We start from the raw sequence: 12,644 nt of genomic DNA, 5'->3' as shown, positions 1-12,644 counted from the left end.
GAGAGGATGACTGTAGGACAGGAGAATACAGTCTATTGCCCCTGTTATCAGCCATTTCAGGGGAGAGGATGACTGTAGGACAGGAGAATACAGTCTATTGCTCCCTGTTATCAGCCATTTCAGAGGAGAGGATGACTGTAGGACAGGAGAATACAGTCTATTGCTCCCTGTTATCAGCCATTTCAGGGGAGAGGATGGCTGTAGGACAGGATAATACAGTCTATTGCCCCCTGTTATCAGCCATTTCAGGGGAGACGATGACTGTAGGACAGGAGAATACAGTCTATTGCCCCCTGTTATCACCCATTTCAGGGGGGAGGATGACTGTAGGACAGGAGAATACAGTCTATTGCCCCCTGTTATCAGCCATTTCAGGGGAGAGGATGACTGTAGGACAGGAGAATACAATCTATTGCCCCCGTTATCAGCCATTTCAGGGGAGAGGATGACTGTAGGACAGGAGAATACAGTCTATTGCTCCCTGTTATCAGCCATTTCAGGGGAGAGGATGACTGTAGGACAGGAGAATACAATCTATTGCCCCCGTTATCAGCCATTTCAGGGGAGAGGATGACTGTAGGACAGGAGAATACAGTCTATTGCTCCCTGTTATCAGCCATTTCAGGGGATAGGATGACTGTAGGACAGGAGAATACAATCTATTGCCCCCTGTTATCAGACATTTCAGGGGAGAGGATGACTGTAGGACAGGAGAATACAGTCTATTGCCCCCTGTTATCAGCCATTTCAGGGGAGAGGATGACTGTAGGACAGGAGAATACAGTCTATTCCTCCCTGTTATCAGCCATTTCAGAGGAGAGGATGACTGTAGGACAGGAGAATAGAGTCTATTGCTCCCTGTTATCAGACATTTCAGGGGAGAGGATGACTGTAGGACAGGAGAATACAGTCTATTGCCCCCTGTTATCAGCCATTTCAGGGGAGAGGATGACTGTAGGACAGGAGAATACAGTCTATTGCCCCCTGTTATCAGCCATTTCAGGGGAGATGATGACTGTAGGACAGGAGAATACAGTCTATTGCCCCCTGTTATCAGCCATTTCAGGGGATGGGATGACTGTAGGACAGGAGAATAGAGTCTATTGCCCCCTGTTATCAGTCATTTCAGGGGAGAGGATGACTGTAGGACAGGAGAATACAGTCTATTGCCCCCTGTTATCAGCCATTTCAGGGGAGAGGATGACTGTAGGACAGGAGAATACAGTCTATTGCCCCCTGTTATCAGTCATTTCAGGGGAGAGGATGACTGTAGGACAGGAGAATACAGTCTATTGCCCCCTGTTATCAGCCATTTCAGGGGAGAGGATGACTGTAGGACAGGAGAATACAGTCTATTGCTCCCTGTTATCAGCCATTTCAGGGGAGAGGATGACTGTAGTACAGGAGAATACAGTCTATTACCCCCTGTTATCAGCCATTTCAGGAGAGAGGATGACTGTAGGACAGGAGAATACAGTCTATTGCCCCCTGTTATCAGTCATTTCAGGGGAGAGGATGACTGTAGGACAGGAGAATACAGTCTATTGCCCCCTGTTATCAGCCATTTCAGGGGAGACGATGACTGTAGGACAGGAGAATACAGTCTATTGCCCCCTGTTATCACCCATTTCAGGGGGGAGGATGACTGTAGGACAGGAGAATACAGTCTATTGCCCCCTGTTATCAGCCATTTCAGGGGAGAGGATGACTGTAGGACAGGAGAATACAATCTATTGCCCCCGTTATCAGCCATTTCAGGGGAGAGGATGACTGTAGGACAGGAGAATACAGTCTATTGCTCCCTGTTATCAGCCATTTCAGGGGATAGGATGACTGTAGGACAGGAGAATACAATCTATTGCCCCCTGTTATCAGACATTTCAGGGGAGAGGATGACTGTAGGACAGGAGAATACAGTCTATTGCCCCCTGTTATCAGCCATTTCAGGGGAGAGGATGACTGTAGGACAGGAGAATACAGTCTATTCCTCCCTGTTATCAGCCATTTCAGAGGAGAGGATGACTGTAGGACAGGAGAATACAGTCTATTGCTCCCTGTTATCAGACATTTCAGGGGAGAGGATGACTGTAGGACAGGAGAATACAGTCTATTGCCCCCTGTTATCAGCCATTTCAGGGGAGAGGATGACTGTAGGACAGGAGAATACAGTCTATTGCCCCCTGTTATCAGCCATTTCAGGGGAGATGATGACTGTAGGACAGGAGAATACAGTCTATTGCCCCCTGTTATCAGCCATTTCAGGGGATGGGATGACTGTAGGACAGGAGAATACAGTCTATTGCCCCCTGTTATCAGTCATTTCAGGGGAGAGGATGACTGTAGGACAGGAGAATACAGTCTATTGCCCCCTGTTATCAGCCATTTCAGGGGAGAGGATGACTGTAGGACAGGAGAATACAGTCTATTGCCCCCTGTTATCAGTCATTTCAGGGGAGAGGATGACTGTAGGACAGGAGAATACAGTCTATTGCCCCCTGTTATCAGCCATTTCAGGGGAGAGGATGACTGTAGGACAGGAGAATACAGTCTATTGCTCCCTGTTATCAGCCATTTCAGGGGAGAGGATGACTGTAGTACAGGAGAATACAGTCTATTGCCCCCTGTTATCAGCCATTTCAGGAGAGAGGATGACTGTAGGACAGGAGAATACAGTCTATTGCCCCCTGTTATCAGCCATTTCAGGGGAGAGGATGACTGTAGGACAGGAGAATACAGTCTATTGCCCCTGTTATCAGCCATTTCAGGGGAGAGGATGACTGTAGGACAGGAGAATACAATTTATTGCCCCCTGTTATCAGCCATTTCAGGGGAGAGGATGACTGTAGGACAGGAGAATACAATCTATTGCCCCCGTTATCAGCCATTTCAGGGGAGAGGATGACTGTAGGACAGGAGAATACAGTCTATTGCTCCCTGTTATCAGACATTTCAGGGGAGAGGATGACTGTAGGACAGGAGAATACAGTCTATTGCTTCCTGTTATCAGCCATTTCAGGGGAGAGGATGACTGTAGGACAGGAGAATACAGTCTATTGCTCCCTGTTATCAGACATTTCAGAGGAGAGGATGACTGTAGGACAGGAGAATACAGTCTATTGCCCCCTGTTATCAGCCATTTCAGGGGAGAGGATGACTGTAGGACAGGAGAATACAGTCTATTGCCCTCTGTTATCAGCCATTTCAGGGGAGAGGATGACTGTAGGACAGGAGAATACAGTCTATTGCCCCCTGTTATCAGCCATTTCAGGGGAGAGGATGACTGTAGGACAGGAGAATACAGTCTATTGCCCCCTGTTATCAGTCATTTCAGGGGAGAGGATGACTGTAGGACAGGAGAATACAGTCTATTGCCCCCTGTTATCAGCCATTTCAGGGGAGAGGATGACTGTAGGACAGGAGAATACAGTCTATTGCCCCCTGTTATCAGTCATTTCAGGGGAGAGGATGACTGTAGGACAGGAGAATACAGTCTATTGCCCCCTGTTATCAGCCATTTCAGGGGAGAGGATGACTGTAGGACAGGAGAATACAGTCTATTGCTCCCTGTTATCAGCCATTTCAGGGGAGAGGATGACTGTAGTACAGGAGAATACAGTCTATTACCCCCTGTTATCAGCCATTTCAGGAGAGAGGATGACTGTAGGACAGGAGAATACAGTCTATTGCCCCCTGTTATCAGTCATTTCAGGGGAGAGGATGACTGTAGGACAGGAGAATACAGTCTATTGCCCCCTGTTATCAGCCATTTCAGGGGAGACGATGACTGTAGGACAGGAGAATACAGTCTATTGCCCCCTGTTATCACCCATTTCAGGGGGGAGGATGACTGTAGGACAGGAGAATACAGTCTATTGCCCCCTGTTATCAGCCATTTCAGGGGAGAGGATGACTGTAGGACAGGAGAATACAATCTATTGCCCCCGTTATCAGCCATTTCAGGGGAGAGGATGACTGTAGGACAGGAGAATACAGTCTATTGCTCCCTGTTATCAGCCATTTCAGGGAAGAGGATGACTGTAGGACAGGAGAATACAATCTATTGCCCCCGTTATCAGCCATTTCAGGGGAGAGGATGACTGTAGGACAGGAGAATACAGTCTATTGCTCCCTGTTATCAGCCATTTCAGGGGATAGGATGACTGTAGGACAGGAGAATACAATCTATTGCCCCCTGTTATCAGACATTTCAGGGGAGAGGATGACTGTAGGACAGGAGAATACAGTCTATTGCCCCCTGTTATCAGCCATTTCAGGGGAGAGGATGACTGTAGGACAGGAGAATACAGTCTATTGCCCCCTGTTATCAGCCATTTCAGGGGATAGGATGACTGTAGGACAGGAGAATACAATCTATTGCCCCCGTTATCAGCCATTTCAGGGGAGAGGATGACTGTAGGACAGGAGAATACAGTCTATTGCTCCCTGTTATCAGCCATTTCAGGGGATAGGATGACTGTAGGACAGGAGAATACAATCTATTGCCCCCTGTTATCAGACATTTCAGGGGAGAGGATGACTGTAGGACAGGAGAATACAGTCTATTCCTCCCTGTTATCAGCCATTTCAGAGGAGAGGATGACTGTAGGACAGGAGAATACAGTCTATTGCTCCCTGTTATCAGACATTTCAGGGGAGAGGATGACTGTAGGACAGGAGAATACAGTCTATTGCCCCCTGTTATCAGCCATTTCAGGGGAGAGGATGACTGTAGGACAGGAGAATACAGTCTATTGCCCCCTGTTATCAGCCATTTCAGGGGAGATGATGACTGTAGGACAGGAGAATACAGTCTATTGCCCCCTGTTATCAGCCATTTCAGGGGATGGGATGACTGTAGGACAGGAGAATACAGTCTATTGCCCCCTGTTATCAGTCATTTCAGGGGAGAGGATGACTGTAGGACAGGAGAATACAGTCTATTGCCCCCTGTTATCAGCCATTTCAGGGGAGAGGATGACTGTAGGACAGGAGAATACAGTCTATTGCCCCCTGTTATCAGTCATTTCAGGGGAGAGGATGACTGTAGGACAGGAGAATACAGTCTATTGCCCCCTGTTATCAGCCATTTCAGGGGAGAGGATGACTGTAGGACAGGAGAATACAGTCTATTGCTCCCTGATATCAGCCATTTCAGGGGAGAGGATGACTGTAGTACAGGAGAATACAGTCTATTGCCCCCTGTTATCAGCCATTTCAGGAGAGAGGATGACTGTAGGACAGGAGAATACAGTCTATTGCCCCCTGTTATCAGCCATTTCAGGGGAGAGGATGACTGTAGGACAGGAGAATACAGTCTATTGCCCCTGTTATCAGCCATTTCAGGGGAGAGGATGACTGTAGGACAGGAGAATACAATTTATTGCCCCCTGTTATCAGCCATTTCAGGGGAGAGGATGACTGTAGGACAGGAGAATACAATCTATTGCCCCCGTTATCAGCCATTTCAGGGGAGAGGATGACTGTAGGACAGGAGAATACAGTCTATTGCTCCCTGTTATCAGACATTTCAGGGGAGAGGATGACTGTAGGACAGGAGAATACAGTCTATTGCTTCCTGTTATCAGCCATTTCAGGGGAGAGGATGACTGTAGGACAGGAGAATACAGTCTATTGCTCCCTGTTATCAGACATTTCAGAGGAGAGGATGACTGTAGGACAGGAGAATACAGTATATTGCCCCCTGTTATCAGCCATTTCAGGGGAGAGGATGACTGTAGGACAGGAGAATACAGTCTATTGCCCCCTGTTATCAGCCATTTCAGGGGAGAGGATGACTGTAGGACAGGAGAATACAATCTATTGCTCCCTGTTATCAGCCATTTCAGAGGAGAGGATGACTGTAGGACAGGAGAATACAGTCTATTGCCCCCTGTTATCAGCCATTTCAGGGGAGAGGATGACTGTAGGACAGGAGAATACAGTCTATTGCCCCCTGTTATCAGCCATTTCAGGAGAGAGGATGACTGTAGGACAGGAGAATACAGTCTATTGCCCCCTGTTATCAGCCATTTCAGAGGAGAGGATGACTGTAGGACAGGAGAATACAGTCTATTGTCCCTGTTATCAGCCGTGTCAGGGGAGAGGATGACTGTAGGACAGGAGAATACAGTCTATTGCTCCCTGTTATCAGCCATTTCAGAGGAGAGGATGACTGTAGGACAGGAGAATACAGTCTATTGCCCCCTGATATCAGCCATTTCAGGGGGGAGGATGACTGTAGGACAGGAGAATACAGTCTATTGCTCTCTGTTATCAGCCATTTCAGGGGGGAGGATGACTGTAGGACAGGAGAATACAGTCTATTGCTCCCTGTTATCAGCCATTTCAGGGGAGAGGATGACTGTAGGACAGGAGAATACAGACTATTGCCCCCTGTTATCAGTCATTTCAGGGGAGAGGATGACTGTAGGACAGGAGAATACAATCTATTGCCCCCTGTTATCAGCCATTTCAGGGGAGAGGATGACTGTAGGACAGGAGAATACAGTCTATTGCCCCCTGTTATCAGTCATTTCAGGGTAGAGGATGACTGTAGGACAGGAGAATACAATCTATTGCCCCCTGTTATCAGCCATTTCAGAGGAGAGGATGACTGTAGGACAGGAGAATACAGTCTATTGCCCCCTGTTATCAGTCATTTCAGAGGAGAGGATGACTGTAGGACAGGAGAATACAGTCTATTGCTCCCTGTTATCAGACATTTCAGGGGAGAGGATGACTGTAGGACAGGAGAATACAGTATATTGCTCCCTGTTATCAGCCATTTCAGGGGAGAGGATGACTGTAGGACAGGAGAATACAGTCTATTGCCCCCTGTTATCAGCCATTTCAGAGGAGAGGATGACTGTAGGACAGGAGAATACAGTCTATTGCCTCCTGTTATCAGCCATTTCAGGGGAGAGGATGACTGTAGGACAGGAGAATACAGTCTATTGCTCCCTGTTATCAACCATTTCAGGGGAGAGGATGACTGTAGGACTGGAGAATACAATCTATTGCCCCTGTTATCAGCCATTTCAGGGGAGAGGATGACTGTAGGACTGGAGAATACAGTCTATTGCTCCCTGTTATCAGACATTTCAGGGGAGAGGATGACTGTAGGACAGGAGAATACAGTATATTGCTCCCTGTTATCAGCCATTTCAGGGGAGAGGATGACTGTAGGACAGGAGAATACAGTCTATTGCCCCCTGTTATCAGCCATTTCAGTGCAGAGGATGACTGTGGGACAGGAGAATACAGTCTATTGCCCCCTGTTATCAGCCATTTCAGTGCAGAGGATGACTGTGGGACAGGAGAATACAGTCTATTGCTCCCTGTTATCAGACATTTCAGGGGGGAGGATGACTGTAGGACAGGAGAATACAGTCTATTGCCCCCTGTTATCAGTCATTTCAGGGGAGAGGATGACTGTAGGACAGGAGAATACAGTCTATTGCCCCCTGTTATCAGCCATTTCAGGGGAGAGGATGACTGTAGGACAGGAGAATACAGTCTATTGCTCCCTGTTATCAGCCATTTCAGGGGAGAGGATGACTGTAGGACAGGAGAATACAATCTATTGCTCTCTGTTATCAGCCATTTCAGAGGAGAGGATGACTGTAGGACAGGAGAATACAATCTATTGCCCCCTGTTATCAGCCATTTCAGAGGAGAGGATGACTGTAGGACAGGAGAATACAGTCTATTGCCCCTGTTATCAGCCATTTCAGGGGGAAGAGGATGACTGTAGGACAGGAGAATACAGTCTATTGCCTCCTGTTATCAGCCATTTCAGGGGGGAGAGGATGACTGTAGGACAGGAGAATACAGTCTATTGCCCCCTGTTATCAGCCATTTCAGGTTGACTTCATTGTCCCTTGATGGGATAAGTGACATGTAGAGACCCCCGGCCCCCCGTGCTCATTGCTTTATGTGACATGCCAGGTTTTCCAGTTTTTGTATTGTTCACTCCCAGCATAATGAAAAAATCTGCGGATTCGCCTTGTTTTTGATCTTTGGATGTTTAAGATCTCTGCTTGCTGTTATTGTTTGCATTCAGAAGGCGAGCTCCTGTCCTGGCGGGAGGCTTTAGAGCGCAGGTATTGGGACGGGGTACAAGCAGGTGCATTAGCGGCACAGGAGGGGGAGGGGAGCAGCATCGGGAGCTTTTCCCTGCTGGGTGGAAATGGACACAGAGGATATTGAGTGTCGCTCCCGAGTCACAGGTCATTTACTGCACATTTAACACATTGTCACCTAAGTGACCCGCAGCGCTGAGAGAGGTCAGAGGTCGTGGCCCCCAGTGACCCGGCTCCCTCTCCATCTGCAGGGAATGCTCTTAGTGCAGGGGTCAGAGCAGCGCCCATTCTCTGACTGGAGATGAAGAGAGGCATGAAGACATTGAGGTGACGGGTACCGTTTGCCCCCCGCTCACATATTGTGCTCCTCAGCTTCTCCTGCAGCTGCCGCACACATGCCTGGATCTCCCCCAGCAACTTACAGATCACATTCCTTCGATGCCTCGGATTTTCCAGCCTCGTTCTCTAGCGCTGGATCCTTAACTGACAAGTGCAAGGCCAGAAACTCCCGACTGCGCCCCATTTCCAGAAGGTTCACCGTGACAATACATGCCAGCCAGTCAGTGGCAGGCCGGCGGCAGCGCCCTTGTGTGCCTGTCAGTCACGGGGCAAAGTTCAACCTCAGTGACTTCAACTTAAGACGGTGGGGGTGCAGGAAGTGATGATGTCACCGAGGATGATGGCAGGTCCTATGGTCGGCCCGTCCCTCTCAGTGACATGACCCGTGAATAAAGCGCGGACCTGGCATTAATACTGCGATAATCCTCCGCAGAAACCCAAATAATAGCCGAGGCAGACGAGCGTGATGCCTGGCGATGGCCGCCCCTTCTCCTTGACATACACTATCTGTCCTCTATACCAGCTCAGGGTTATGCAGCGTTAACTCCTTCAGTGCTGACATTCACTGTAAACTGCTGCCACGCTGCAAAGGAAATTGACCACTCAGGAGTTTGAGAAAGCTGGGTGACACCAGTGGCGGCCATATTGGTTGTTACTCTACTTTCCCTGGAGCAGACAGAAGAGCTGAGGAGAATTTCCTAGGATAGAGTCGGGGTTCCTGAGATTTTTTTTTGTTAACTTTATGGGTTAAAGCTTCTCCCCTATAACAGAATATCCCCCCCCCCCCAGGCTGTAATCACCCGCCGTAGTTATCCATAGTCCGGGTAAGGGAGGGGTTAACCTGGCGGCAGTGAAGGTCAGAACCAGACACTGACTATCAGCCAGGGTCACACATTCGTCATCGGGTACTTAACCCACTGACTGCCAGGGATGTGTAATAGGGCAGATTGGTGATGTACCATCGTAGAGGCCGGGCTCCGTTTCCTGCTGCTGGTTGTTACTGCCGACAGTCTGCGCAGATCTGTCTATAAAGGTGGTGCTCGTCACAGTCGAGCCAAAAAGGCGACTTTTTACGCCACTCTCGCCCGTTTTTTTTTCCAAAATGGCCGATGCGGGAGGGGGCTGACCACAGCGAGCCGGTATATTTAAACCGGAAAACTGACAGGAGCCGTTTAGCCGAAAGTATTAAGAGTTTCCATGTAATAAATTTGACGCATCTCAAACCGGAATAAAGCTGAGTCTTTATGTTCCAATTCTTCACCATTTTCAAATTCTCTACCTGCAGTCAGTGAATAGAAACATTCATTTTTACCCCATCCTGAGCAGACCCTGCTCACACAGCTGATGAGCTTGTTACAGTGTGTCAGAGTAGACAGTCCCTGAGAGACTAGCACATCTGTATAAATCTCTCTCCTGTCCTTCTAGTTTGTTACAGTGTGTCAGTGCAGGTATCACAATGTATCCCTCCGCTCTGAAGTATTGGGATGCTTTCATACCTGCTTTTTTAAATGCAGTTTTTGAATTCGGTGTCAGAGGCGGCTCATAATGGGCGGTCAGGTCTTCACACGGTCAGTTTTTTGTATCCGTATTTGGTCAGTATTTATGAGCCAAAACCAGAAGTGGAATCTGCAGAGAAAAGGTCGACTAGAAGTCTGGCCTCCTCTGTGTTCTGGACCCACTCCTGGTTCCGGCTTACAAATACTGACCGTGTGAAAGAGGCCTCTCTCTTAGTTTTGGCTTCAAAAACAATGTGAAAAAACATATTCCCATTCACTGACAGCAAGCAGACACCTTAGAAACACAGGCGCACATGTACTGTATTAAGACCGGTGTTTTAGACATTGGTCTTTATAAGCCCCTGCACTGACGGTGGATCAGCGAAGTGATGAAGCAGCGCCGGCCTCTACATCACTTCAGCGCATCCGCCGGCGATTCTAAACGTACACCAGCTTCCGGGCCTGAACCAGGCGTAGAGAATGATGAATGAAACGGGCCGCCCAGGCCACGCCCACTTTTTTAGACCTGGCGTGAGTGGCAGATTCTGCCGCAGCGTGGCGCGTGACATAATCTGTGCTACAAAAGCAGAGTTTATCTCTTTGTAAATGACCCCCACAAAGCTTTAGAAAGTAGCACTTTCCTGATGAGGCTTCCTGTACGCGCTCCGGCCCGAGGATCAGATCCGCCATGTCTGTGGTTTGAGGTTTGCCCTTGGGTAGCACATGTCAGGCTGATGGTGACAAGCTGACATCTGCGCTGAGTGTCTGGATCTGTGTATCGGTGTCGCCCTCGCCGCCCGCTCTCATCATCACGCGGTTTGACATTAGTTACATATTAATGAAATTAACAGCGTATTCAGGCGCTGCGATCAGTCACACCCTCAGCAGCTCCTCCAGATCATGCAAGACCACAGGACAGCACCCAGGGGTGGGGGGACTGTGTGCGCCACCCTGCCACCTAGTCATAGCTGGTGACAAAGTCACACTAGCGGCTGTCACCTTCACAGTGGGAGGGATGGGGACTGTGGAATATGCAGGCTCACAGACACATACATGTATATGAGGGAGTTAAAGACAAGGGGTCGGGCTCTGACCCGACCCCTCGTCTGTGTGGGGTCAGGTGACGTGTGCCCCGCTGACCCCCAGCCACAGATCACATACCTTGTGCTGGCGGAGTGGTCTTATATGAAGGTGGTGAGACCACACACAGGTGAGAGGGCAGGGATCTGGCGGTGTGGGCGCTGGCTCTGACCCGACCCCTCGTCTGTGTGGGGTCAGGTGACGTGTGCCCCGCTGACCCCCAGCCACAGATCACATACCTTGTGCTGGCGCAGCGGTCATACATGAAGGTGGTGAGACCACACACAGGTGAGAGGGCAGGGATCTGGCGGTGTGGGCGCTGGCTCTGACCCGACCCCTCGTCTGTGTGGGGTCAGGTGACGTGTGCCCCACTGACCCCCAGCCACAGATCACATACCTTGTGCTGGCGCAGCAGTCATACATGAAGGTGGTGATACCACACACAGGTGAGAGGGCAGGGATCTGGCGGTGTGGGCGCTGGCTCTGACCCGACCCCTCGTCTGTGTGGGGTCAGGTGACGTGTGCCCCGCTGACCCCCAGCCACAGATCACATACCTTGTGCTGGCGCAGCGGTCATACATGAAGGTGGTGAGACCACACACAGGTGAGAGGGCAGGGATCTGGCGGTGTGGGTGCTGGCTCTGACCCGACCCCTCGTCTGTGTGGGGTCAGGTGACGTGTGCCCCGCTGACCCCCAGCCACAGATCACATACCTTGTGCTGGCGCAGCGGTCATACATGAAGGTGGTGAGACCACACACAGGTGAGAGGGCAGGGATCTGGCGGTGTGGGCGCTGGCTCTGACCCGACCCCTCGTCTGTGTGGGGTCAGGTGACGTGTGCCCCACTGACCCCCAGCCACAGATCACATACCTTGTGCTGGCGCAGCAGTCATACATGAAGGTGGTGAGACCACACACAGGTGAGAGGGCAGGGATCTGGCGGTGTGGGTGCTGGCTCTGACCCGACCCCTCGTCTGTGTGGGGTCAGGTAACGTGTGCTCCGCTGACCCCCAGCCACAGATCACATACCTTGTGCTGGCGCAGCAGTCATACATGAAGGTGGTGAGACCACACACAGGTGAGAGGGCAGGGATCTGGCGGTGTGGGTGCTGGCTCTGACCCGACCCCTCGTCTGTGTGGGGTCAGGTAACGTGTGCTCCGCTGACCCCCAGCCACAGATCACATACCTTGTGCTGGCGGAGTGGTCTTATATGAAGGTGGTGAGACCACACACAGGTGAGAGGGCAGGGATCTGGCGGTGTGGGTGCTGGCTCTGACCCGACCCCTCGTCTGTGTGGGGTCGGGTGACGTGTGCCCCGCGGACCCCCAGCCACAGATTACATACCTTGTGCTGGCGGAGTGGTCTTATATGAAGGTGGTGAGACCACACACAGGTGAGAGGGCAGGGATCTGGCGGTGTGGGGGCGCTGGCTCTGACCCGACCCCTCGTCTGTGTGGGGTCAGGTGACGTGTGCCCCGCTGACCCCCAGCCACAGATCACATACCTTGTGCTGGCGGAGTGGTCATACATGAAGGTGGTGAGACCACACACAGGTGAGAGGGCAGGGATCTGGCGGTGTGGGGGCGCTGGCTCTGACCTCTGCTCCCTGACACTCCCTCAGATCCCCGGACACTGGGCTGAGGGAGC

The 12,644-nt window shown here is 50.5% G+C and overlaps 1 protein-coding gene across 5 annotated transcripts in view; it reads right to left on the bottom strand.

The window, feature by feature from the left end:
• The window catches only part of SEMA3B (semaphorin 3B), a 41,157-nt gene extending 29,088 nt beyond the window's left edge, over positions 1-12,069 (bottom strand). Inside the window, exon 1 of one of the 5 annotated variants that reach the window (XM_040408548.1) lies at positions 12,026-12,069. In XM_040408548.1, the coding sequence (XP_040264482.1) occupies positions 12,026-12,047 (22 nt within the window). In that variant the 5' untranslated portion in view covers positions 12,048-12,069. Of the gene's footprint in view, positions 1-8,503; positions 8,689-11,235; positions 11,322-11,393; positions 11,845-11,867; positions 11,938-12,025 lie in introns of those variants that run through there. The other 4 variants (XM_040408546.1, XM_040408544.1, XM_040408547.1 and 1 more) reach the window with 4 other exon arrangements.
• Between the last annotated feature and the right edge of the window lie 575 nt (positions 12,070-12,644).

Source organism: Bufo bufo, chromosome 9 (assembly GCF_905171765.1).
Source record: "Bufo bufo chromosome 9, aBufBuf1.1, whole genome shotgun sequence".
In the NCBI taxonomy this organism is placed as follows: Eukaryota; Metazoa; Chordata; class Amphibia; order Anura; family Bufonidae; genus Bufo; species Bufo bufo.
Note: the sequence above shows the minus strand (reverse complement) of the source record. Positions and strands in the feature narration are given on the sequence as shown.